We start from the raw sequence: 26,147 nt of genomic DNA, 5'->3' as shown, positions 1-26,147 counted from the left end.
AAAACGACTTGAATAGACATTTCTCCAGAGGATATATAAATGGCTACAGAACACATGAAAATATGCTTATTATCATTAGCTATTAGGGAAATCCAAATCAAAACCACAATGAGATATCCTTACATACCCACCAGAGCAGCTGCTACTAAAAAAAAAAAAAAACACAGAAAACTGCAAGTGCTGGGTAGGATGAGGGTAGTTAGGAAGACTTAAGCACTACCAGTGGGAATGTAAAATGGTACAGTTGTGGGAGATACTTTGGCCTCTCATCAGGAAGCTAAATATGAAATTACCAAATGACCAGGCAATCCGCTACTAGGTACATAGCCAAAAGAACTGAAAGCAGGACTCGAACAGATATTTGCACTGTGATGGTCATAGTGGCATTATTCATCATTTCCAAAAGATGAAAGCAACCCATGTGTCCATCAACTGATGAGTGAATAAACCAAATGTGGTCTATCCATTCAATGGAATATTATTCAGCCATAAAAAGGAATAAAGTCCTCATGCATGTGACAATATGGATGAACCTTGAGGACACGGTGCTCAGTGAACTAAGCCAGGTGCAAAACGAAAACTATTTTATCTCACTGATATGAACTAATTATAATAAACTCACAGAGTTAGAATCTCAACTGTAGGTTCCCAGGGGATTGAATGGGAGTAGAGAATGGGGAACTGGTGCTTAATCTGTACAGAAATTCTATTTAGGTAGATTTTAAAGATTTGGAAATGGATGATGGTGATGGTGACAAATTATTGGGAGCGTATTAACAGCACTGAATGATATAGGTGAATGTGGCTAAAAGGGGAAACTTAAGGTCATATATATTTCTAGAATAGAAATGAAAAGATGAGACTATAAAACAGTGAACCCTATTGTAGGTGATGGACTCTAGTTAATTGTACAAGTGTAAGAGTTTTCTTTCATGAATTATAACAAATGCATGACATTAATAATAATATTAATATGAGGTATTAATTGTTGGTATGTAGGAAAAACTACACCTAATATAAACTATGAATGATAGTTAATAGTACTATTCTAATAATCTTCCAATTGTAAGACACTAATGCAAGTGCCAACAATGGGGGGGTACATGGAAATGCTTTATGTTTAAATGATTTTTCTGTAAACCTACAACTTCTGAAGATGAAAAATATTTTTTAATTATGAAAGACATATTTCACAAACCTATAGATTGGGTGTTTTAAATGAGATGATCCATGTAAACTGCTTCACACAGGGCCTTGAACATAGAATCTCTCAAATGCTGGCTACTACTGTTTTAAAAAACATAACACATTTTAAATATTTGTTCTATCTTTGATCATAACAATTATTCCATATCAGTGCACAGTGATGGTGGTGGGGTGGTGTATGGAAATCATGTATTTTATGCATGATTGTTCTGTAAGCAACTTCTCTAATGAAATTTAAAAAAAAAAAGGAACCACTTGGAGAACCACTGCTTTAGGGTCTGTTCCCCTGGTGGACTTGAGTCTCAGATACAAATGTCCAGAGGCTCCAGGTTTTGCCAAAAGCAGCCTGTTTAAAACTACTGGCCAAAGCCCTTAGGTCTGAAACCGCTGAAATTCACTGATGTTGATCTTTCTGTAATTATGTCCTCATTCTGTTTACTGTTTAATAATCTCCCTTATTTTTTCTGTCTTTACTATTAAGTTTTATTTTAAAGTTTACTCCGAATCACCTAGTTTACTTTTACAGGTGAGGAATATTATGAATAATATGGCTTTATTTTATTTTTCCAAGATATAACCTGAGCCTTTTATTGACTTTATTCCTGATACCTAACTTTATATTGCATTGGTGACCGAGAAGATGATCTCGATGCTGTTGGCTTTTTCTTTTTTTATTAAGTACTTTATAGTCCAGTGCATAACCAATTCTCATCGATAGACTTGTGTGTGCATGAAGAGTGTTTTCTCATTGTAGAGTATGGGATTCTGTAAATATCCATAAAATAATGCTAGCTATTTAAATATGTCAGTAATACCTTGTCTGCCTTATCTATGTTTTTAATGACCTTTAGCATTTTAGAATAGCTTTATATTTACAGAAAAGTTGTAAGGATAGTACAGAGGGTTCCTGTGAATCCATGCCGTTTCCCTACTGTTACCATCTTACAGTACAGGACAGATAATGGTGCCATCTCTTTTTGTGTCAGGATCCTCTTTATCTGTCATCATGCTTTTGCCTTAAAATTGAACTTATCAGCTGCTATCGCTAAACAAGCCTTCATTTTTGACAGATTTGGCTTGTCTGTTTCATTCTTATAGATGGTTTATATCTGATATTTATCTTTATATCTTTATTATTAGCACATTCCTGGACAGAAACATTGGAAATTTTAAAACTTTGTTTCTCTAGCAGACATCATCAGAGATGGAATTAGAAGTCCTCTTGGGTAGCTAGTAGATCCTGGCCAATATCCCTATTTCTTAGTCACGTTGAATTTTTTTTTCCAGTATCATTGTTTTCATGAGCATTTCAGTGAGGAAAGATAGGGAAAGATGGGTCTACTCTAAAGAACTCTCCTCTGTCATCCCCATTATCCAAAGCTAGCAAAGTATTATTTTATGCAAGAAATTCATTATCTCAATCCGTTTATTTTAAGTAGCTTGGTGCTGCCTGAATGTTTCATCTTAAGTTGTATGAATTTTCCACAGGTTCCATTTATTCCTTGTTCCTGGAGCTCCTCTCTCTGAAGATTGGTATCTCAGCCCTGGGCAAGATGGCATCACCTTTCTTTTCTGATTTTGGCCTTATGTGGTATCTGGAGGAACTCAAAAAGGAGGAGTTCAGAAAATTTAAGGAGCTCCTTAAGCAAGAGGCTTTGCAGCTTGGACTCCCACAGATTGCCTGGGCTGACGTGAGAAAGGCAACCAAGGAAGATCTTGCAAACCTAATGATCCAGCGTTACGAGGAACAGCAAGCCTGGGATGTGACCTTCAGGATATTTCAAAAGCTCAATAGAAAGGATCTCTGCCAGAAGGCCACGAGAGAGCGTACTGGTGAGTGGATGCGGGATGGGAACGAGGCTTCTTTTAATGAGAAGAAGCCTCTCATTATAAGAAGGTCGTACTATGGATGATGTTGATAAGATATGCCCATCTACAGCAGGGTCAAAATGTACAATGGGGCAGCAGCATCGCTGCAGGTAGGAAGCAGCTTGATTTAGATCTGGCGTTACATGTGGTAAAATGTGGGTAGGTAGCATGTCCTAACTTTTATTTCGCACTGTCTGGGTTATCAGTAATTTTGCTCTAAGCCAAGAACTTGGATCTAAGTTCAAGTTCTAAGTTCTTCCTCCCTAAGGGAAGCTGTGTCACAGGAGCTGTGGATGTGGCCCATTTTTTTATCAGATAGTTCAGAAGAGACTAACAATAACAGTTAACCCTTATTGTAGATTACACACTACTATACGAAACAGAAATTAACTGGTATAAGTTCATATTTATTCAAAATAGGCATGGAATGTCAGTTGTGTATGTGTGTATCTATGAAATTATAAAAGCTTTAGGTTTACCAAAAAAAAGTTGTGCATAAATTACAGAGTTCCCATATACCATGCTACTACTAACACTGCTTTAGAGTGGTACATTTGTTACAATTCATAAAAGAAAGTTTTCATAATTATACTATTACTACAGTCCATCATTTAACCACTCTTTGGTTGATGGGCACTTGAGTTGCTTCCGTCTTTTGGGAATTATGAAGAATGTTGTTCTGAACATTGATGTGCAAAATATCTGTTCAAGTCCCTGCTCTCAGGGGTGTTTGAATATTTGAGGTATGTGGTAGTTAGATTCAGGTGTCAACTTGGCCAGGTGAAGGTGCCTAGTTCTATTGCTGTAGACATGGGCCAATGGTATGTGAACCTCATCTGTTGCTGGTTACATCTGCAGTCGGCTAGGAGGCGTGCCTGCTGCAATGAATGATGTTTGACTTAATTGGCTGGTGCTTAAATGAGAGAGCTCAATGCAGTACAGCCAAAGCAGCTCAGCATACCTCATCTCAGCACTTGCAGCTCAGCCCAGGCCTTTGGAGATACAGAAAGAAATCACCTCTGGAAAAGTTGTTAGAGCCAAGAGGCCTGGAGAGAAGGCCAGCAGAGATTACCCTGTGCCTTCCCACTTAAGAAAGAACCTCAGATGAAAGTTAGCTGCCTTTCCTCTGAAGAACTAACAAAATAAATCCCCTTTTATTAAAAGCCAATCCATCTCTGGTGTGTTGCATTCCAGCAGCTAGTAAACTAAAACCAGGTATATACTAGAAGTGGGGTTACCTGGCCATATGATGCTTCTATACTTGATGAGAAACCATCCAACAATCTTCCACAGCAGCTGCACCGTTTTATGTTTCAACCAGTAAGAGTTCCAATTTCTCTGAATTCTCTCCAACACTTGCTAATATTTGTGTTAGTTGTTTCAGTAGTAGCCAATTCTACTGGGTTTTAAATGGTATCTCATTGTGGTTTTGATTTGCTTTTCCCTCATAGCTCATGATGTTGAGTTCTATGTAATTTTTTGCCCTTTATATATCCTCTTTGGAGAAATGTCCATGTAAGTCATTTGCCCATTTTTAAATGGGCTGTTTGTCTTTTCATTGTTAAGTGTAGGATTTCTTTGTATGTTCTGGATATTAAGTGCTTGTCAAATATGTGGTTTCCAAATATTTTCTCCCACTGGGTAGTTTGTTATTTTATTTTCATGATAAATCTCCAGGGAGATGATCTGATTACAGTTTCAAACATACAGTATTGAATAGGGATTATTCTGCCTTTATGAAATGGAATTTAGATTAAAACATGGCTTTTCTTGGGGACATACATCCTTTCAAACCAGCACAGTGGGCTATATGGTGACACTATTTTTGAGGCCCAAGGTTTTTTAATTTTGAGGAGATCCCATTTATTCTCTTCTTCTCTTGTTGTTTGTGCTTTGGGTATGTCTATGAAACCACTACCCGGCACATGAAAGTACTTCTGTATGTTTTCTTCTTGGTGTTTGATAGGCCTGACTCTTAAATTTAGATCTCTGATGCATTATGAGTTGATTTTGTATAAGTTGTTCCTTCTTTCGCAAATGGAGTTACACTTTTCCCAGAAGATTGCATTGAATCTGTAAATAGTTTTGGGGAGAACTGACACTTGATCAATAATCTTCCAATTCATAAGCATGGAATGCCCTTCCATTTATTTAGGGCTTCCTTGATTTATCAATGTTTTATAGTTATCTGTGTACAAATACTTTACATCCTTGATAAAACGTATTCTTAGATATTTGATTCTTTTAGCTCTTATTATAAATTGAATTTTTTTCTTGACTTCCTCATCTTATTGTTCATTGCTTATGCATAGAAGTACTACTGGTTTAATCTTGTACCCTGCCATGTTTTGTTTATGGGCTCTAGGAGCTTTGTTGTGAATTTTTCAGGATTTTATGTTTACAGGATAATGTCATCTTCGATTTGGGAAATTTTTATTCCTTCCTTTCCAATTTGGATGCCTTTAATTTCTTTCTCTTACCTAACTGCTCTGGCAAGAACTTACAGCACAATGTTGAATAACAGTGGTGACAGTGGGCATCCTTGTCCTGTTCCTGATACTAGAAGAAAGTTTTTAGTCTTTCACCATTAAGTCAGATGTTACTTGTGGGCTTTTCATTTGTGCCAGTTAGCAAGCATGTTGAGGAAGTTCCTCTAATTCTAGTGTTATAAGTGTTTTTATCAGGAAAGGATGCTGGCTGAGAGATTTCAAATAGACCCAAGAGGTTACTCTGGAAGTTGTTTTTGTACAGTATATAGATATCCCCTTTCAGTTTTGGTGTTCTGGAGCAGCTAGAGGGAATTACCTGTTGAATTATAATCCAATAGCCTTGATTTAGGTTTACAGAAAAGTCATACAGAAAATGCAGGGTTACCACATACCACCCTCTTATTTTGTTATTATTATAATCTTAGAGAAGTTGTAATTTTTCAGAAGTTCATGTAAAAAATAGTGTTGCCATATAGCCCACTGTGCTGGTTTGAAAGCATGTATGTCCCCAAGAAAAGCCATGTTTTAATCTAAATCCCATTTCATAAAGGCAGAATAATCCCCATTCAATACTGTATGTTTGAAACTGTAATCAGATCATCTTCCTGGAGATGTGATTTAATCAAGAGTGGTTGTGAAACTGGATTAGGTGACGCCATGTCTCTACCCATTTGGGTGAATCTTGATAAGTTTCTGGAGTCCTATGAAAGAGGAAACATTTTGGAGAATCAAAGAGATTCGGAGAGAGCAGAGAATGCTGTAGCACCATGAAGCAGAGAGTCCACAAGCCAGCGGACTTTGGAGAAGAGAAAGAAAACACCTCTCGGGGAGCTTCATGAAACCGGAGGCCAAGAGAGAAGAAGCTAGCAGATGAAGCTGTGTTCGCCCTGTGCCCTTCCACTTGAGAGAGAAACACTGAACATCATTGGCCTTCTTGAACCAAGGTATCTTTCCCTGGATGCCTTAGATTTCTATAGGCTTGTTTTAATTGGGATATTTTCTCATCCTTAGAACTGTAAACTAGCAACTTATTAAATTCCCCTTTTTAAAAGCCATTCTGTTTCTGGTATATTGCATTCTGGCAGCTAGCAAAGTAGAACACCCCCCTTACTGACGTTTTGAATTAGTGTGGTACTTTTGTCACAATTGATGAAAGAATATTAAAATGGTACCATTAACTATCTTCCATAGTTAAAAAGTTTAAATCAGGTGTATTTTCCCATATGCCACCCTATTATTAACCCCTTGTATTAGTATACAGTTATTATAATTCAAGAAAGAATATCCTTATGCTTGTATTACCAATCCCAGTCCATTCTCCACAAGAGGGCTAGGTGAGTTCGGTAGCCCTCATCTTCAATTTTATGGGAGAATTTGATCTGGATTGGTATTAATTTTTCTTGGAAATATTGGTAGAATTCAAGAGTGAAGCCATCTGGTTCTGGGATTTTCTTTCTTTTTTGGGCGGAGGGGGTTGATGACTGATTCAGTCTCTTTACTTTAAATTGGTCTGTTGAGGTCTTCTGTTTCTTTTTTTTTTTGGTTTGTGTGTTTCTAGGAATTTGTCCGTCTCATCTAGGTTTGTCTAACTTGTTGGCATGCGGTTGTTCATAGCATCTTCTTATGGTCATTTTTATTTCTGTGGGGTCAGAAGCAATGTACTCCTGTGATCTCTGATTTTATTTATTTGCATCTTCTTATTTTTTTCCTGTCTGACTACCTAAGGGATTGTGAATTTTACTGATCTTCCAAAGAACCAACTTTTGAGTTTGTTAACTTTTGCTATTCTATTTTTTTTTTTTTTTTTTTTTTTTTTTTTTTTTTTATTAACGGAAAGAAAAAAAAAGAAATTAACACAACATTTAGAAATCATACCATTCTACATATGCACTCAGTAATTCTTAACATCATCACATAGATGCATGATCATTGTTTCTTAGTACATTTGCATCAGTTTAGAGGAACTAGCAACACAACAGAAAAAGATATAAAATGTCAATATGAAGAAAAGAAATAAAAGTAGTAGTAATAGTAAAAAACAACAACAACAAACAAACCAACAAGCAAACAAAAACAAAAAAAAACCCTATAGCTCAGATGCAGCTTCATTCAGTATTTTAACATGATTACTTTACAATTAGGTATTATTGTGCTGTCCATTTTTGAGTTTTTGTATCTAGTCCTGTTGCACAATCTGTATCCCTTCAGCTTCAATTACCCATTGTCTTACCCTGTTTCTAACTCCTGCTGAACTCTGTTACCAATGACATATTTCAAGTTTATTCTCGAATGTCCGTTCACAACAGTGGGACCATACAGTATTTGTCCTTTAGTTTTTGGCTGGATTCACTCAGCATAATATTCTCTAGGTCCATCCATGTTATTACATGGTTCACAAGTTTATCTTGTCTTAAAGCTGCATAATATTCCATCGTATGTATATACCACAGTTTGTTTAGCCACTCTTCTGTTGATGGAGGTTTTGGCTGTTTCCATCTCTTTGCAATTGTAAATAACGCTGCTATAAACATTGGTGTGCAAATGTCCGTTTGTGTCTTTGCCCTTAAGTCCTTTGAGTAGATACCTAGCAATGGTATTGCTGGGTCGTATGGCAATTCTATATTCAGCTTTTTGAGGAACCGCCAAACTGCCTTCCACAGTGGTTGCACCCTTTGACATTCCCACCAACAGTGAATAAGTGTGCCTCTTTCTCCGCATCCTCTCCAGCACTTGTCATTTTCTGTTTTGTTGATAATGGCCATTCTGGTGGGTGTGAGATGATATCTCATTGTGGTTTTGATTTGCATTTCTCTAATGGCCAGGGACATTGAGCATCTCTTCATGTGCCTCTTGGCCATCCGTATTTCTTCTTCTGGTAGGTGTCTGTTTAAGTCTTTTTCCCATTTTGTAATTGGGTTGGCTGTCTTTTTGTTGTTGAGTTGAATAATCTCTTTATAAATTCTGGATACTAGACCCTTATCTGATATGTCATTTCCAAATATTGTCTCCCATTGTGTAGGCTGTCTTTCTACTTTCTTGATGAAGTTCTCTGATGCACAAAAGTGTTTAATTTTGAGAAGCTCCCATTTATTTATTTCCTTCTTCAGTGTTCTTGCTTTAGGTTTAAGGTCCATAAAACCACCTCCAGTTGTAAGATCCATAAGATATCTCCCAACATTTTCCTCTAACTGTTTTATGGTCTTAGACCTAATGTTTAGATCTTTGATCCATTTTGAGTTAACTTTTGTATAGGGTGTGAGAGATGGGTCTTCTTTCATTCTTTTGCATATGGATATCCAGTTCTCTAGGCACCATTTATTGAAGAGACTGTTCTGTCCCAGGTGAGTTGGCTTGACTGCCTTATCAAAGATCAAATGTCCATAGATGAGAGGGTCTATATCTGAGCACTCTATTCGATTCCATTGGTCGATATATCTATCTTTATGCCAATACCATGCTGTTTTGACCACTGTGGCTTCATAATATGCCTTAAAGTCAGGCAGCGCGAGACCTCCAGCTTCGTTTTTTTTCCTCAAGATGTTTTTAGCAATTCGGGGTACCCTGCCCTTCCAGATAAATTTGCTTATTGGTTTTTCTATTTCTGAAAAATATGTTGTTGGGATTTTGATTGGTATTGCATTGAATCTGTAAATCAATTTAGGTAGGATTGACATCTTAACTATATTTAGTCTTCCAATCCATGAACACGGTACGCCCTTCCATCTATTTAGGTCTTCTGTGATTTCTTTTAACAGTTTTTTGTAGTTTTCTTTATATAGGTTTTTTGTCTCTTTGGTTAAATTTATTCCTAGGTATTTTATTCTTTTAGTTGCGATTGTAAATGGGATTCGTTTCTTGATTTCTACCTCAGCTTGTTCATTACTAGTGTATAGAAAAGCTACAGATTTTTGAATGTTGATCTTGTAGCCTGCTACTTTGCTGTACTCATTTATTAGCTCTAGTAATTTTGTTGTGGATTTTTCTGGGTTTTCTAGCTATTCTATTTTTAGTCTCAATTTCATTTGTTTCTGCTCTAATCTCTCTCTTTCCTTCTGTTTGCTTTTGGATTTGCTTGCTGTTCTTTTTACATAACCTCCAGGTGTTCCACTAGGTCTTAGATTTTAGCTCTTTATTATTTTTTAATTAAGCATTTAGGGCTATAAATTTTCATCTTGGCACTGACTTCACTGTATCCCATAACTTCTAACATGTTGTGTTCTCGCTTTCACTCATTTCAAGATATTTACTGATTTCTCTTGATATTTCTTCTTTGACCTACTGATTGTTAAACAGAATGTTGTTTAATTTCCATAAATTTATGGATTTTTCAGTTCTCTGCCTGTTAATTTCCTGTTTCATTCCATTATGGTGAGATTTAAATTTTTCTAAATTTGAGACTTGTTTTGTGAATCAACCTGTGATCTATCCTGGAGAATGTTCCATGTACACTTGAGAAGAATATATATCCATCATTTTGAGCTTAAATGTTCTCTATATGTCTATTAGGTCTAGTTCATTTATCACATTATTTAAGTTCTCTGCCTCCTTATCAATCTTCCATCAAGATGCTCTATCTATCGATGAGAGTGATGTATTGAAGTCCTCAGCTAATACTGTACAGCTGTTTACTTCTTTGTTCAGTTTCGCCTGCTCATGCCTCATTTTATTTCAGGGCACTATGAAATATGTACAGAAGTATGATTGTTATTTTTTGGTGAATTCCTCTTTTATTAATATATAGTGCCCTTCTTTGTCTCATGTCAGCTTTTGACTTAAAATTCAATTTTTGTCCAATATTAGTATAGCTACCCCAGCTCTTTTTTGGTTACTATATGCATGGAGTATTCCTATCTTTTCCCTTTCAACCTATTTGTGTCTTTTGGTCTAAAGTTAGTCTCTTACACACAATATATAGCTGGATCATGCTTTTTTTATCCATTATTCCAACCTGTTTCTTTTGATCGTGTAGTTTAATCAATTAATATTCAGGGTTATTATTGTAAAGGCACTACCTACTTCGGCCATTTTGCCCTTTTGTTGTTTTTTGTTTGTTTGTTTGTATGGTGTATGTCAGGGTCACATTTCATTATTTTTTCCATGTGAGTATTCCATTATTGCAGCATCATTTTCAGCTTTTTGTTTGCTTGTATTTTGTTTGCTTGTTTTGCTTGTTTGTTTGTTTGGGGGGAAGTGCGTGGACTGGGAATTGAACCTGGGTCTCCCACATGGCAGGCAAGAATTCTCCTACTGAATTTACCCTTGTACCCCCTGCCCTTCAGTTTTTATATATTGTCTTTTGTTGTTTCTGTTTTCCTCTTTTGTAACCTCGCTTTCTGTATAGTTGATTTTTCATACTGTATCTGATCCTTTTACTATTTCTATTTCTGTATGTATCTTAAATACTTTCTTTGTTGCCCTGGAGTTTATATTACACAACCTACACTTACAACCTACTACCATGAAGAAGGTGCCAACTTGGCTCCAATAGCATACATGTTCTCTGCTTCAATATCCATGTGTTTCCCCTCCTTACATTATGGTCCCATGTTACCACTCCACATTTTACATGTCTTGTATCAGGAACTATGCATTTTTCTTGCTCAGTTCTATTCTGATTCTTATGTAAATTATAGAGCAGAGTTGTATATTGAGGATACAGTACTATGTGGTTTTGCATTTACCCTTTTTTAACCTTACTAATGACCTTCATTTTTTTTACCTTCATTTTTACTACCCCAAGCCACTCTCTACGTCCTTTCCTTTCCACCTGCAGAAATCCTTCTAGTAATTCTTTTAGGGCATATTCTTCTAGGGCAATTCTTTTTGTTGTTGGCAAACTCAGTTTCTGCTTATCTGCAAATATTTTAAACCCCCCCTACTTTTTTGAAGAATACTTTTGCTATTTCTCTGGTCTAGTGTTTTATTGTTGACTGGTTTTGTGGTAAGGCTCTTTTTTTGATGCATGTTCTAAGTTATTCTATATCTTTAGAATAGCCGATGTTTACTGATCAGACTTTCTCAGCTCTCCCTCATCTTGGCAAAGATACGTGGTACAATTTTTAAGACTGCACTGCTTATGCACTTGTTTCGCCTCCAGATGAAAACTTCCTTTCCTCTGTTCCATCTTCAGGAAACTTGATCTGTTCTGTTTGTTTCTGTGCAAATTTATCTCCCCAGCTCCTAAGTTTGGTGTGAATTCTCTCCTCCATGCATATCCTATTTCCCTTACATTTTTCAGTTCTGGAACCTGTCCTATCTAACCACCCTGTTATCCTGTGAAGCTTTTTTTATTTCAGGTTTCTTTGCTATTAGGGTTTCCCACCCCAGGGAGCCAGAAGGGGTCAATCCGGAAACGTGGGTCACTTCAGAAAAGTCCATTTTATGTTTAGGTAGCAAACCTGACTGAAATTGGAGTGATTAAGGGCACAGTAGTTCTCTCAAGCAGTTCTACCACAATCTCTTTTTTTCCCTCTGGGGGTCTGTTCTAGTTTGCTAGCTGCTGGAATGCAATATACCAGAAACAGAATGGCTTTTAAAAAGAGGAATTTAATGAGTTGCTGGTTTACAGTTCTAAGGCCGAGAAAATGTCCCAATTAAAGCAAGTCTATAGAAATGTCCAATCTAAGGCATCCAGGGAAAGATACCTTGGTTCAACAAAGCTGATGAAGTTCAGAGTTTCTTTCTCAAGTGGAAGGGCACATAGCGAACACAGTCAGTGTTCCTCTCTCATCTAGAAGGGCACATGGCAAACATGGCATCATCTGCTAGCTTTCTCTCCTGGCTTCCTGTTTCATGAAGCTCCCTGGGAGGCATTTTCCTTCTTCATCTCCAAAGGTCACTGGTTGATGGACTCTGCTTCTCATGGCTATGTTGTCTGCTCTCTCTGAATCTCCCATTCTCCAACAAAATGTTTCCTCTTTTATAGGACTCCAATAAACCAATCAAGACCCACCCAAATGGGTGGAGACATGTTGTCACCTAATCCAGCTTAACAACCACTCTTTTTTTTTTTTTTTTTTTTTTTTTTTTTAAAGGAAAGACAGAGAGAAGGAAGGAAGGATAGAAGGAAGGAAGGAAGGAAGAAAGGGAAACATCTTTAAACATTTTCTTGTTTTATTGTATTCTGTTTCTCCGTTTTTGTTACATGGGCTGGGGCCGGGAATCGAACCGAGGTCCTCCGGCATAGCAGGCAAGCACTTTGCCCGCTGAGCCACCGCGGCCCGCCCTTAACAACCACTCTTGACTAAATCACATCATCCAGGGAGATGATCTGATTACAGTTTCAAACAAACAGTATTGAATAGGGATTATTCTGTCTTTATGAAATGGGATTTTGATTAAAACATGGCTTTTCTAAATGGCATACATCCTTTCAAACCAGCACAGGGTCATTTTTGTACAATATCATTGAGATATATTCACACCCCATACAAACCGTCCTAAGTATATAATCACTGGCTCCAAGTGTCATCACATAGTTGTGCATACATCCCTATGACAAATTTTAGAATGTTTTCACTACTCCAGAAAAGAAATAAAAATAAAAAAGAGAATCCTAATCCTCCTGTACTCCTTATGCCCCCTATTATTGACCCATAGTATTGCTGTGGTGCATATGTTACTGTTGATGAAAGAATACTAATATTACTATAAACTGTAGTCCATAGTTTGCAGTAGGTAAACTTTTCCCATATACCCCTCTATTATTAAGTCCTTTTGGTAGGGTCATACATTTATTCTACTTCATGAAAGAACTTTTTAAAATCTGTGCAATTAATCACAGGCATTGTCCACAGCAAGATTCACTGTGTTGTACATCTCATGTGTTAACCTCCAACTTTCCTTCTGGCCAGATACATGATTTCAAACTTTCCCTTTCCACCACATTCATACAGCATTCAGTACTGATAATTATTCTCACAACAATGTGCTACCATGACCTCTATCCATTTCCAAATGTTTAAGTTCAAACCAGTTAAACATTCTGCCCATAATAAGCAACTGCTCCCCATTCTTTACCTTAATTCTATATCCTGGTAAACTATATTCTATGTTTTATGTCTGTGCATTTACATATTATAATTCATATAAGTGAGCTCATACAATATTTGTTCTTTTGTTTCTGGTTTATTTCATTTAACATAATGTCCTCAAGTTTCATCCATGTTTTTGTGTGCTTCAGGACATGATTCCTTTTTACTACTGAATAACATTGCATCACGTGCATTTACCACATTTTGTTTTCCCATTCATCTCTTGATGAACACTTGGCTTGTTTCCATCTTTTGGCAACTGTGAATAGTGTGGCTATGAATATTGGGATGCAACTGTCTATTTGCAGCCCTGTTTTCAGAACTTCTAAGTATATTCTGAGTAGTGGGATTTCCTGGTCATAAGGCAACTCTATACTTAGCTTCCATCCTCCATAGCTGTTGAATGAGTTTACATTTCCACCAATGAATAAGTGTCCCAATTTCTTCACATCCTCGCCAACACTTGTAGTTTCCTGTTTTTTAATGGTAACCATTCTAGTAGGTATGAAATGATACCTCATCATGGCTTTGATTTGTATTTTCCCAGTAACTAATGAAGCTGAACATCTCTTCATGGGCATTTTAGCCATTGCTATTTCCTCTTTAGGAAAATGCCATTCATGTCTTTTGCCCATTTATTAATTGGGTCTTTTGTCTTTTTATTGTTGAGTTGTAGGATTTTTTATACATACTCTGGAAATTACATATAAAAGATAGGTTTATCATGGGACAGAGATCCTGGAATGAGCTGAGACTCAGCATCAAGGGACTGAGAAAAACCCTAGAATGAGCTGAGAATTAACATCAAGGGATTGAGAGAACCTTCTCGACCAAAGGGGGAAGAGTGAAATGAGATTAAGTGTCAATGGCTGAGAGATTCCAAACAGAGTTGAGAGGTTATCCTGGAGGTTATTCTTATGCATTAAGTAGATATCACCTTGTTGTCCAAGATGTAGTGGAGAGGCTGGAGGGAACTGCCTGAAAATGTAGAGCTGTTTTCCAGTAGCCATGTTTCTTGATGATGATTGAACAATGATATAGCTTTCACAATGAGACTCTGTGAATGTGAAAACCTTGTGTCTGATGCTCCTTTTAGCTACTATATCAACAGAAGGGTAGAACATATGGAATAAAAATAAATAATAGGGGGAACAAATGTTAAAATAAATTTAGTATGAAATGCTAGTGGTAAATAAAAGCGAGGGGTAAGGGGTATGGTATGTATAATCTTTTGTTTTCTCTGTTATCGCTTTATTTCTTTTTCTGTTGTCTTTTTATTTCTTTTTCTAAATCGATGCAAATGTTCTAAGAAATGATGAATATGCAACTATGTGATGATAGTAAGAATTACTGATTGTATATGTAGAATGGAATGATATTTTAATGTTTTGTTTGTTAATTTTTTTAATTAATAAAAAAGTTTTAAAAAAAAAAAGATAGGTTTATGTATCCAGAATATATCAAATATGAAGTTGCCAAATATTTTCTCCCATTGAGTCAGTTGTCTTTTCACCCTTTACATGAAGTTCTTTGAAGCACTGGGGTATTCGATTTTGAGATGAGGAGTTCCCATTTATCTATTTTATCTTTCATTGCTTCTGATTTGGGTGCAAAGTCAAAGAAATTACTGCCCTTCAGTAGATCTTGAAGACGTTTCCCTACAATTTCATTTAGGCATTTTATGGTACTGACTTTTATTTAGATCTTTGTTCCATTTTGAGTTAATTTTTATATAAGGTATGAGATGGGGTCCTCTCTCACTCTTTTAGTTTTGAATGTCTAGTTTTCCGAACACTATTTATTGAAAAGTCTCTTCTGCCCCAGTTCAGTGAATTTGGGAGTCTTGTCAAAATTCATTTGATTACAATCTATTTCTAAACTCTCAATTCAATGACATTGAGAAATGTCTCTCTTTTTGCCAGTACCATGCTGTTTTGACCAGTGTGACTTTTATAATGGTCTAAGCCAGGAGGTATGTTACCTCCCACTTCATTCTTCTTTTTCAAGAACTTTTTGGCTATTAGATCCCCCTTACCCTTCCAAAAAAAATCATAATCAGCTTTTCCAGTTCTGCAAAGTAGGCTGCTGGAAATTAGGAATTGCACTGAATCTGTAGATCAATTTGGGTAGAATTGACATCTTAACAACATTTAACTTTCCAATCCATGAACATAGTATATTTTTCCATTTATTTAGCACTTCTTTGATTCATTTTAGCAATGTTTTGTAATTTGCTGTGTATAAGTCATTTACATCCTTGGTTAAGTTTATTCTTAGATATGTGATTCCTTTAGTTGCTATTGTGAATGGAATTGTTTTCTTGATTACCTTCTCAGATTTCTCATTACTAGCATATAAAAACACTGCTGATTTTCATGTGTTCCCCTTGCTGAACTTGTTTTAGCTCAAGTTGCTTTCTCGTTGTTTTTTCTAAATGTAGGGTCATTTCATCTGCAAATAATGATGGTTTTACTTCTTCCTTTTCAATTTGGATGCCTTTTATGTCTTTTTCTTGCCTAATTGTTCTAGCTAAAACTTCTTAACACAATGTTGAATAATGACAGTGAGCATCCTTGTCTTGTTCCTAATCTTAAAAGGGAAAGCATTCCATCTTTCTCACCACTGGGTATGGTGTTAGCTGCAGGTTGTTCATAAATGACCTTTATTGTGCTGATGAAATTTCCTTTTGTTCCTACCTTTAGAAGTGTTCTATAATGAGTGGAGGCTGAATTTTGTCAAATGCCTTTCCTGCTTCAATCAAGAAGATCATGTAGTTTTTCAGTTTTGATTTGTTAATGTTGTGTATTACATTCATTGATTTTCTTGTGCTGAATCACCCTTGTATCCCTGGGATAAAACCCACTTGGCTATGGTGTATAAATCTTTTAATGTGCTGTTGGATTTGATTCTCAACTATTCTGTTCAGGATTTCTGCCTCTATATTCATTAGCGAGATCAGTCTGAAGTTTTCCTTTCTTGTAGTATCTTTATCTGGCTTTGGTATTAGGATGATGTTGGCCTCATAGAATGAGTTAGGCAGTGCTCCCCTGCTTCCATTTTTGGAAGCATTTGAGCAGGAATAGTGTTAATTCTTGGAAGGCTTGGTCAGATCCATATGTGAAGCCATCCAGGCCTGTGCCTTTCTTTTAATCATCTAAAGTACACAATCAGTGGTTCACAGTATCATATAGTTGTGCATTCATTATAATCGACTTTTTGAATGTTTTCATTGCACCAAAAGCAATAAAAACAAGAATAAAAGTAAAAAACAACACCCAAAACATCCCATAGCACCTACACCCCCCTCTCATTATTTACTTTTTGTCTTTATTTTCTTACTCATCTGTTTTGGTAGGTTTGTGATGATAGATTTGCCCTCTTTCCTTGTGATTGGTTTTTTGACATCTCTATTTCTTCTTGAGTCAATGTGCATTGTTCATGTGTTTCTAGGAAGTTGTCTTTTGTTTACATAGTCTTATTATTTATTATTTTATTATTATTATTATCATTATCATTATTATTATTTTGGCATGTGCAGGCTGCAGGAATCAAACCTGGGTCTCTGTTATGTCGGATGAGAATTCTACCACTGAGTGACCCTTGCACTGCCCCATAGCCTTATTTTTCTATGTTTTCTTTCAGATTCTTCTTTATGGTCTCCTAGTGTTTTATTAATATTCTCTAACTCTTTATACACATTTCCTTCCTTTCTTTGAGTTGATTCAGATTTGTTTGAGCATCTTTGATTAGTTGTTCCAGCTTCTGTGTCTCCTCTGACTTCCAAATTTGTTCCTTTCACTAGGTCATTTCTTCTTAGTGTGCTGTGTGGTTTTTTTTTTATATCAGGTCATCTAATCATTTTGTTGGGTCTCTTCTGAAGGTCAGTTTCTCTCTCATCTATAATTTAGTTACTCTCTCTCTGGCTACTTGCTGCTTTTAGGGAAGATGTTGGGGTTCCCTCCCTAATCCTCGGTTTGGAAGCTCTCCCTTGTTGCCCTGCTGTACTCTGCCCTCCCCACTGGCTTGAGTCCTGGGCCAGGAGTCCCCTGGTCTTGGGTCTCTGTGTCTGGATATGGTGGGGATCTGTCTCACTGCTGTGAGGTTTGATAGTCTGTCCCTGGTGGGAGGTGGGAGGGACCCCGGCTGCTGCATGGGACAAGGTGAGAGGGAGGGGGAAGGACCAGCAGACCAGGATAGAAGTTTCCTACCAGATATTTTTCTCTTTCTTCCATCCAGCATTTGTGGGATCCTTCTCCTGTCTTTACCTTGCTCCAGGTTCCTGGATAGGTGAGATATTCTTTTCTTGCTGAATCTCTGGGGAGAGGTCTTCAGGAGCTGCCTTACATCACCATACTGATCATGGTGCTCCCTGAGGACCCTCTTCTGTAGAGCAGTCCCCAGTAGCTCGTGTTCCACCTCTGTCTCTGTGGCCTTGGGTCGCTGCGCCTGGATATGCATGGAGTTCTGACTCGCTGGAGTGAGACACCCTACGGTCTCAGCCTCCAGTGGGAGGGATGTGGCCACGGCTGCCTGGTGCAATTCCCACGCTGAGTGGGACCTAGTTGGGGAGGGAAAGAGATCAGAAGGCAGCCCTGCATGGAATTTCCCTGCCTAATTTCTTTCTGTTTCTTTGATTCTGCATTTGTGGGGTCCTTCTCCAGTCTCGACCATCCTTGAGAGTTCTTTGCAAGGGGGATTTGAAGTTTCATTCACTAAATCTGGTGATATCTGATGTTGCCATATTGATGATACCCTCCTACCACACTATTTATTAACACCATGCATTAGTTTAGTACATTTGCTAAAATTCATGAAAGGATACTTTTATAATTATACTGTTATCTATAGTACATCGTTTACAATAGGATATACTGTTCATGTTCCACAGTCCTACATTTTTTGAAAAAAATTTTACTCTAGTAACAGAAGTACAACTAAAGTTTCCCCTTTTTAACCACATTCACATATATAATTCAGTGCTATTAATTAAGTTAACAATTTTGGGCTGCCATCACCAAGATTCATTACCACATCTGTATGATGAACCCAAATAGAAAGAATTTAACCATCAACTCCTCATTCTCTACCATTGCCCAATCGCCTGGTAACCTATAAATACAGATTATAATACACTAACCTAGTGTAGAGTCTGTCCCCATGAGTCTGCTTATTCTAATTATTTCATATCAGTGTGATCATGCATTTATCCTTTTGTGTCTGGCTTACTTCACACAACCTGATGTCTTCAAGGCTCATCCATATTGTTGCATGAATCAGAACTTCATTACTTTAACAGCTGAATAATATTCCATTGTATGCCACATTCCTTATTTATTCATTGGTTTATGTACATATGGTTTCTTGCATTGTTTGGGAGTTGTGAATAATACTGCTATGCATATTGGTGTGCAAAGGGAGTTGTGAATAATACTGCTATGCATATTGGTGTGCAAAGGGAGTTGTGAATAATACTGCTATGCATATTGGTGTGCAAAGGGAGTTGTGAATAATACTGCTATGCATATTGGTGTGCAAAGGGAGTTGTGAATAATACTGCTATGCATATTGGTGTGCAAAGGGAATTGTGAATAATACTGCTATGCATATTGGTGTGCAAAGGGAATTGTGAATAATACTGCTATGCATATTGGTGTGCAAAGGGAGTTGTGAATAATACTGCTATGCATATTGGTGTGCAAAGGGAGTTGTGAATAATACTGCTATGCATATTGGTGTGCAAATACTTTTTGAGTCCGTGCTTTCACGTGTTTTGGGTGCATACCTAGAAGTGGAATTGTTGGGTCATACAACAATTCTATACTTAACTTTCTGAGGAACCATCAAACCCTCTTCCAGAGAGGCTAAACCATTTTACATTCCCATGAGGAATGAATGCTCTTATTTCTCTGCATTTTCTCCAACACTTATTTTCTGTTTTTGTGTTTTTAATACCAATTCTTGTGGGTATCTAATGGTATCTCACTGTGGTTTTGATTTGGATTTTCTTTATAGCTTATGATCCTGAGAATCTTTTCATGTATTTTTTTTTTGGCCATTTATGCATCTTCTTTGGAAAGACAATATTCAACTGTCTTGCCCATTTTTAAATTTGGCTGTTTGCTTGTATTGCTGAATAGTAAGATTTCTTTATATTCTGAATATTAAACCCTTAATGGGGGCAAGATAGCAGCATGGGGAAATGTGGGACTTAGTTAGCCCCCAGAGCAGCTGGTAAATAGCAAGGAATTGTCTGGAACTGTTTGGGGCAGAGTTGAGATAGGTCTGAGAGGCAACGTGAAAAACCAAGTGAAGGAGATAATTCCCTAAACAACATATCTTCCCCCAAGAAAGGGGGATGGGGCCCAGCTCAAGTGATGGCCCTGGGTCAGAGAATTCAACCCCAGGACTAAGCCCTAAGCCTGCCTTCTACCTCGGCCTTTGTTTCATCCATGCCCCGGCAGGTACCGGGTCTGTTTAGAATTGAAGGCCCTGTTCCACGTTGCAGTGTGGATGCTAGTGGGGCCGACCAGCACCGCCTGCTGGGCAGGGTAGGAAAGCACAGTCTCAAGGCCCCACGGGGACCTCTGACAACGTACTGGGTCTCATCTTCAGAGAAACTGGATACACATTACACCCTCCTCCTGAGAGCTGGGCCTGACTTATCTGGGAAAATCTGATTGGGGTCGATCATATCTGGGAAGACCTTCCTCAAAACAACAACAACAAAAACGCACCATTTAGGCAGGGCAAGAACCAGAAAAACAAGAGCTGGAAAATTCTGATCAGTGAAACAGAACCTATGCTAGAGGTCTAGAATAAGTTGAACTGAACACCAGAGACCAGATAGAAAACAAAGCCAACTCTAGGTAAAAGAGTGAAAATGAGCTCCAGAATAAATTAGTCAAGGAAATCAGGTCCTGAGACACCAAAAAACATTATGAGTCACACTAAGAAAATCCAAGATAAACCCAAAGGAACAAACCAACATTGCAAATGAGACACAGGAGTTGAAAAACTTAATGTTCAAACAAACATGCAAATCAATTCAGAAATCAAATCAACAAACTGAGGGTGATAAAGGATATAAAGAAGACATTGGGCAGCCATAAAGAGCTTTAAAATCCTGAAAAAGCAAATGGCAGAATGTATGGGAATGAAAAGCACAATAGAAGAGAGGAAAAACAAATTGAAGACTTGCATAAGCAGATTTTAAGAGGCAGAAGAAAGGAGCGACTAGATGGCAGAAAATCTGAAATCCTACACACATAAAAACAGAGAGGGAAAGAATGGAAAAATATGAGCATGGTCTCAGGGTATTGAATGACAACATGAAGTGCCCAAATATACAAGCTTATGGATGTCTCAGAAGGAGAAGAGAAAGCAAAGGGGGCAGAAAGACTAATAAAGGAAATAATCACTGAAAATTTCCCATCTCTTATGAAAGATATAAAATTAGAGATCCAAGAAGTACAGCATCCCAAAATAGAATAGATGTACATAAACTTACTTCAAGACACTTCTAAAAGAATGCCAAATGTCAAAGACTGTATTAATTAGGGTTCTCTAGAGAGACAGAATCAACAGGGAACACTTGCAAATATAAAATTTATATAAGTGTCTCATGTGACCGTGGGAGTGCAGAGTCCAAATTCCGCAGGGCAAGCTGTGAAGCTGATGATTCGGATGGAGGATCTGGACACTCCACAGGAGAGGCTCACCAGCCAAAGCAGGAAGAGTCTGTCTCTTCTGAATCCTCCTTAAAAGGCTTTCAGTGACTAGATTTAGCATTGTTCATTGCAGAAGACACTCCCCTTGGCTGATTACAAATGGATTTGGCTGTGGATGCAGCTGACGTGATCATGATTTAATTCTATGCAATATCCTCATTGCAACAGACAGGCCAGCAGTTGCCCAACCAAGCAAACAGGTACCACCACTTGGCAAAGTTGACACATGAACCTGACCATGACAAAGACAAGAAGAGAATTCTGATAGCAGCAAGAGAAAAGCAGTCTATCACATACAAAGGAAGCTTGATGAGGCTATGTGGACTTCTCAACAGAAATCATGGATATGAGAAGGTAGTATTTAAGATACTAAAAGAAAACAATTGAAAACCAAGAATTCTATACCAGCAAAGCTGTCCTTCGAAAATAAGGGAGAATTTAAAAAATTTCAAACCGTCACTGAGAGAAATTGTGAATAAAAGACATGCTCTATGAGAAATACTAAAGAGAGCACTACAGGCAAATAGGAATAGACAGGAGAGAGTGGTCTGGAGAAGAGTGTACAAATGAGAACTTTCAGTAAGAATGAAAAGAGAAAAAAATATATATGATATATAAAATCCAAAGACAAAATGGTAGAATCATTTTCCAGCATAGACCACATGTTGTGTCACAAATCAAGTTTCAATAAATTTTAAAGCATTGAAATTGTACAAAACACTTTCCCAAGTCATAATGAAATGAAGTTGGAAACCAATAACAGGCATGGGGCAGGAAATTCACAAATATATGGAGGCTAAATGACACACTCTTATAATATCAGTGAGTCAAGGAAGAAATTACAAGAGAAACCAGTAAATATCTCAAGGCAAATGAATATGAAAACAGTATAGCAAAACTTATGGGTTGCAGAAAAGATGGTACTGAAAGGGAAATTCATTGCCCTAAATGCCTTTATTAAAAAAAAGAAAAGCAAAAATCAAATAATCAACTGCTTACCTGGAGGAACAAGAGAAACAACAGACCAATCCCAAAGCAAACAGAAGGAAAGAAATGACAATGATTAGAGCAGAAATAAATGAAATTGAGACCATTAAAACAATAATCAACAAAACAATAAGTTGATTCTTTGAGAAAATCTATCAAATTGATGGATCCTTAGCTAGGCTGACAAAAAAAAGAGTGGATACAAATAAATAAATGAGAAATGAGAGACAGAACGTAAGTACTGACCCCACAGAAATAAATGGGAGGACATACTGTGTTTATGAGTTGGGAGACTAAATATAGTGAAGGTGTCAATTCTATGCAAATTGGTCTACAGATTCAATCAATACCAATTAAAATCCCAGCAACTTACTTTGAAGAAATAGAAAAACCAATAACCAAGTTTATTTGGAAGGGCAAGGTACCCTGAATAACTACAAATATCTTGAGAAAGAGGAGTGAAGTGGGAGGTCTCACACTACCTGACTTTAAAGCATAGTACAAAGCTACAGTGGTCAAAACATCATGGTACTGGCATAAAGATAGATAAACTAACAGATGGAATTGAATTGAGTGTTCAGAAAAAAGACTCCCTGATTTATAGACAACTGATCTTTGATAAAGTGGTCAAGCCAACTCACCTGGGACAGAGCAGCCTCTTCAGTAAATGGTGCTTATAGAACTGTATATCCATAGCCAAAAGAATGAAATAGGACCCCTATCTCACACCTTATACAAAAATTAACTCAAAATGGATCAAAGACCTAAATATTAGAGCTAAGACCATAAAACTTTTAGAAGATGTCATGGTCAGGTTCATGTGTCAAATTGGCCAGGTGGTGGTACCCGTTTGTCTGATTGAGCAAGTGCTGGCCTGTCTGTTCCTATCAGGACTTTTCATAGAATTAAATCATGGTCACATCAGTTATATCCACAGCTGATTCCATATGTAATGAGCCAAAGGGAGTGATGCGTAATTTAATCACTGGAAACCTTTTAAGGAAGATTCAGAAGAGACAGGGTCTCTTCCTGCTTCAGCAAGTGAGCCTCTCCTGTGGAGTTCATACAGACCCTCCATTGGAGTCTTCAGCTTCACAGCCTGCCCTACAGATTTTGGACTCTACATTCCCATGGTTATGTGAGACACTTTTATAAATTTTATATCTACATATTCTGTTTCTCTAGAGAACCCTAGCTAATATGTAAGAAAATGTAGGAAAATATCTTAATAGATCTTATAATAGAAGGTGGTTTCCTAGACTTTGCACCCAAAGTGCAAGCAATGAAAAAAATAGATGAATGGAATCGCCTCAAAATTAAACACTTTTGTGCATCAGTGGACTTTGTCAGGAAAGTAAAAGGCAGCCTACACAATGGGAGACAATATTTGGAAACCACATATCAAATAAGGTTTAATATCTAGAACACATAAAGATATCCTGCAATTCAACAAGAAGACAAGTGATCCTATTAAAAAATGGGCAAAAGACATGGGTAGACACTTTGCTGAAGGAAAAATACAAATAGCTCAAAAACATATGAAAAGTCTTTTTAGAGCCTTGAGAAAGCCACAGAAAACCACAGTAGAGCCAATCAGAACCATGAGGCTGAGAGCCCACGCTGCCAGAGACACTTGGAAGTGAAGAAGGAAAGTGCCCCTGGCGGAGCTCCATGATACAAGAAGCTGGGAGAGAAAGCTGAGAGATTTCACCACATGCCATTCCAGCTGAGAGAGAAACCCTGAACATCATCGGCCTTCTTGAACCAAGGTATCTTTCCCTGGATGCCTTAGATTGGACATTTCTATAGACTTGCTTTAATTGGGACATTTTCTTGGCCTTAGGACTGTAAACTAGCAACTCATTAACTTCCCCTTTTTAAAAGCAAAAAAAGAAAAATGAAAAGATGCTTTACCTCACTGGCTGTTGGGAAATACAAATCAAAACCACAATGATATATCATCTCACACCTACTAGAATGGCTATTATAAAAAGAAGAAAAAAGAAAGGATTGAAGAAGGAGGCACACTTATTCACTGTTGGTGGGAACATAGAATTGTGCAGCTATTCTGGAAGGCAGTTTGGTGGTTCCTCAGGAAGCTAACTATAAAATTGCCATATGATCCCGCAATCCCACTGCTAGGTGTAGCTGAAGGAAATAGAGGCAAAGACATGAACAGACATTTTCACACTGATATTCATAGTGACAATATTCATGATTATCAAGAGACGGAAACAGCCCAAATGTCCATCGATGGACGAGTGGCTAAACAAACTGTGGTATATACATGTGATGGAATATTACACAGCTGTAAGACAATAAAGTCAAGAGCACATGCAACAACATGGATGAAGATGTTATCCTGAGTGAAGTTAGCCAGAAACAAAAGGACACATACTATAGTCTCAGTAATGTGAACTGTTCTGGTTTGCTAAAGCTGTCAGAAAGCAATATACCAGAAATGGAGCAGATTTTAAAAAGGAAATTTATTAAGTTGCAAGTTTACAATTCTAAGGCCAATAGAAATGCTGAACTAAGGTATCCAGGGAAAGATACTTTAATTCCAAAGAAAGGACCAATGAGATGTGGTGTTTCTCTCTCAAAGTCTGCTAACTTTCTTTCCCAACTTCTTCAAATGGCTTTCCCGGGGGCACTTTCTTTCTTCATTTCCTAAGGTTTCTGGTTGTGTGGGCTCTGAAGCTTTCTCCAAAATGGTTCCCTCTTTAAGGGCTCCAGTAAGTGATTCCACCTTGAATGGGTGGACACACATCTCCATGGAAACCACCTAATCAAAAGGTCCCACCCACAACTGGATGGGTCACTTCTCCATAGAAACAAGTTAATCAAAAGATCCCACCCAACAATATTGGTGAGGATTAAAGAACATGGCTTTTCTGGGGTACATAACGGTTTCAAACCAGCACATGAACTAACATTAATGAGCAAACATTGAGAGTTAAAGTGGAGAACACAGGTTATCAGGAGATAGAAAGAGGGTAAAAATTGGACATTTGGTGCTGAAGGAGTACAGAATATTCAACAGGATTGATTGTAAAGATCCAGAAGTGAATATCCCAATACTATCTGACTGCAGCACTGTATCGTAAGTTCACTGAATGAAGCTGAAGGTGAGTGTGGTGGAGGGAGAAAAGCTGGGCATGTGACACCAGAAGGAAAGATAGAAGATAAAAGCTGAGATGGTACAACTTAGCAAAGCCTAGAGAAGACAATAATGGTGATTAAATGAACAAACATAGGAGTGTTTTTGCTTGAAGAACAGATAAATGTTAACATTGCAAGGTGTTGGAAGTAGGATGGTATATGAACACAATACAATCGACACAAACTAGGGCCTATAAACAATAGGAATATTGTAAAAATACTTCCTTGGCTGTAATAAAGGCTATATGCCAAAGCTAAATATCAATAAGCAGGGGATATGGGGAGCTGGAAGGGATTCTTTGCAGAAGAAATGGAAATGTTCTCATATAGATTTTGGTGGTGAACTCAAGCTATGTGATTATACCAGGAACCATTGATCATTTATTTAGGTTGGATTGTATGGTGTGTGAAAAAAACTGTTTAAAAATTAACATAGATACAAGTGCTGGAGAAAATGTAGAGGGAGAGAGAAGTGCCTATTCATTTTTGGTAGGGAAGTAGAGTGGGGCAGCCCCTTGGAGGGTAGTTTGGTGGTTCTACCGGAGCCTGGGGGTGGGGTTGCCGTACGATCCTGCAACCCTGTTGCTAGGTGTATACTTGGAGGAACTGAGAGTGGGAACACAAATGGACATTTGCACCCTGTGTTTGTAGTGGCAGTGTTCATGATTTGCAAT

General features: G+C 37.5%; 1 protein-coding gene across 1 annotated transcript in view; it reads left to right on the top strand.

Moving 5' to 3' along the window:
• The window catches only part of NLRP4 (NLR family pyrin domain containing 4), a 77,228-nt gene that overhangs the window by 6,472 nt on the left and 44,609 nt on the right, over positions 1–26,147 (top strand). The window contains exon 2 of the mRNA XM_077133540.1: positions 2,695–3,039. Within this exon, the coding sequence (XP_076989655.1) occupies positions 2,760–3,039 (280 nt within the window). The 5' untranslated portion in view covers positions 2,695–2,759. The remainder of the gene's footprint in view (positions 1–2,694; positions 3,040–26,147) is intronic.

Source organism: Tamandua tetradactyla, chromosome 16 (assembly GCF_023851605.1).
Source record: "Tamandua tetradactyla isolate mTamTet1 chromosome 16, mTamTet1.pri, whole genome shotgun sequence".
NCBI classification, from domain to species: Eukaryota; Metazoa; Chordata; class Mammalia; order Pilosa; family Myrmecophagidae; genus Tamandua; species Tamandua tetradactyla.
Note: the sequence above shows the minus strand (reverse complement) of the source record. Positions and strands in the feature narration are given on the sequence as shown.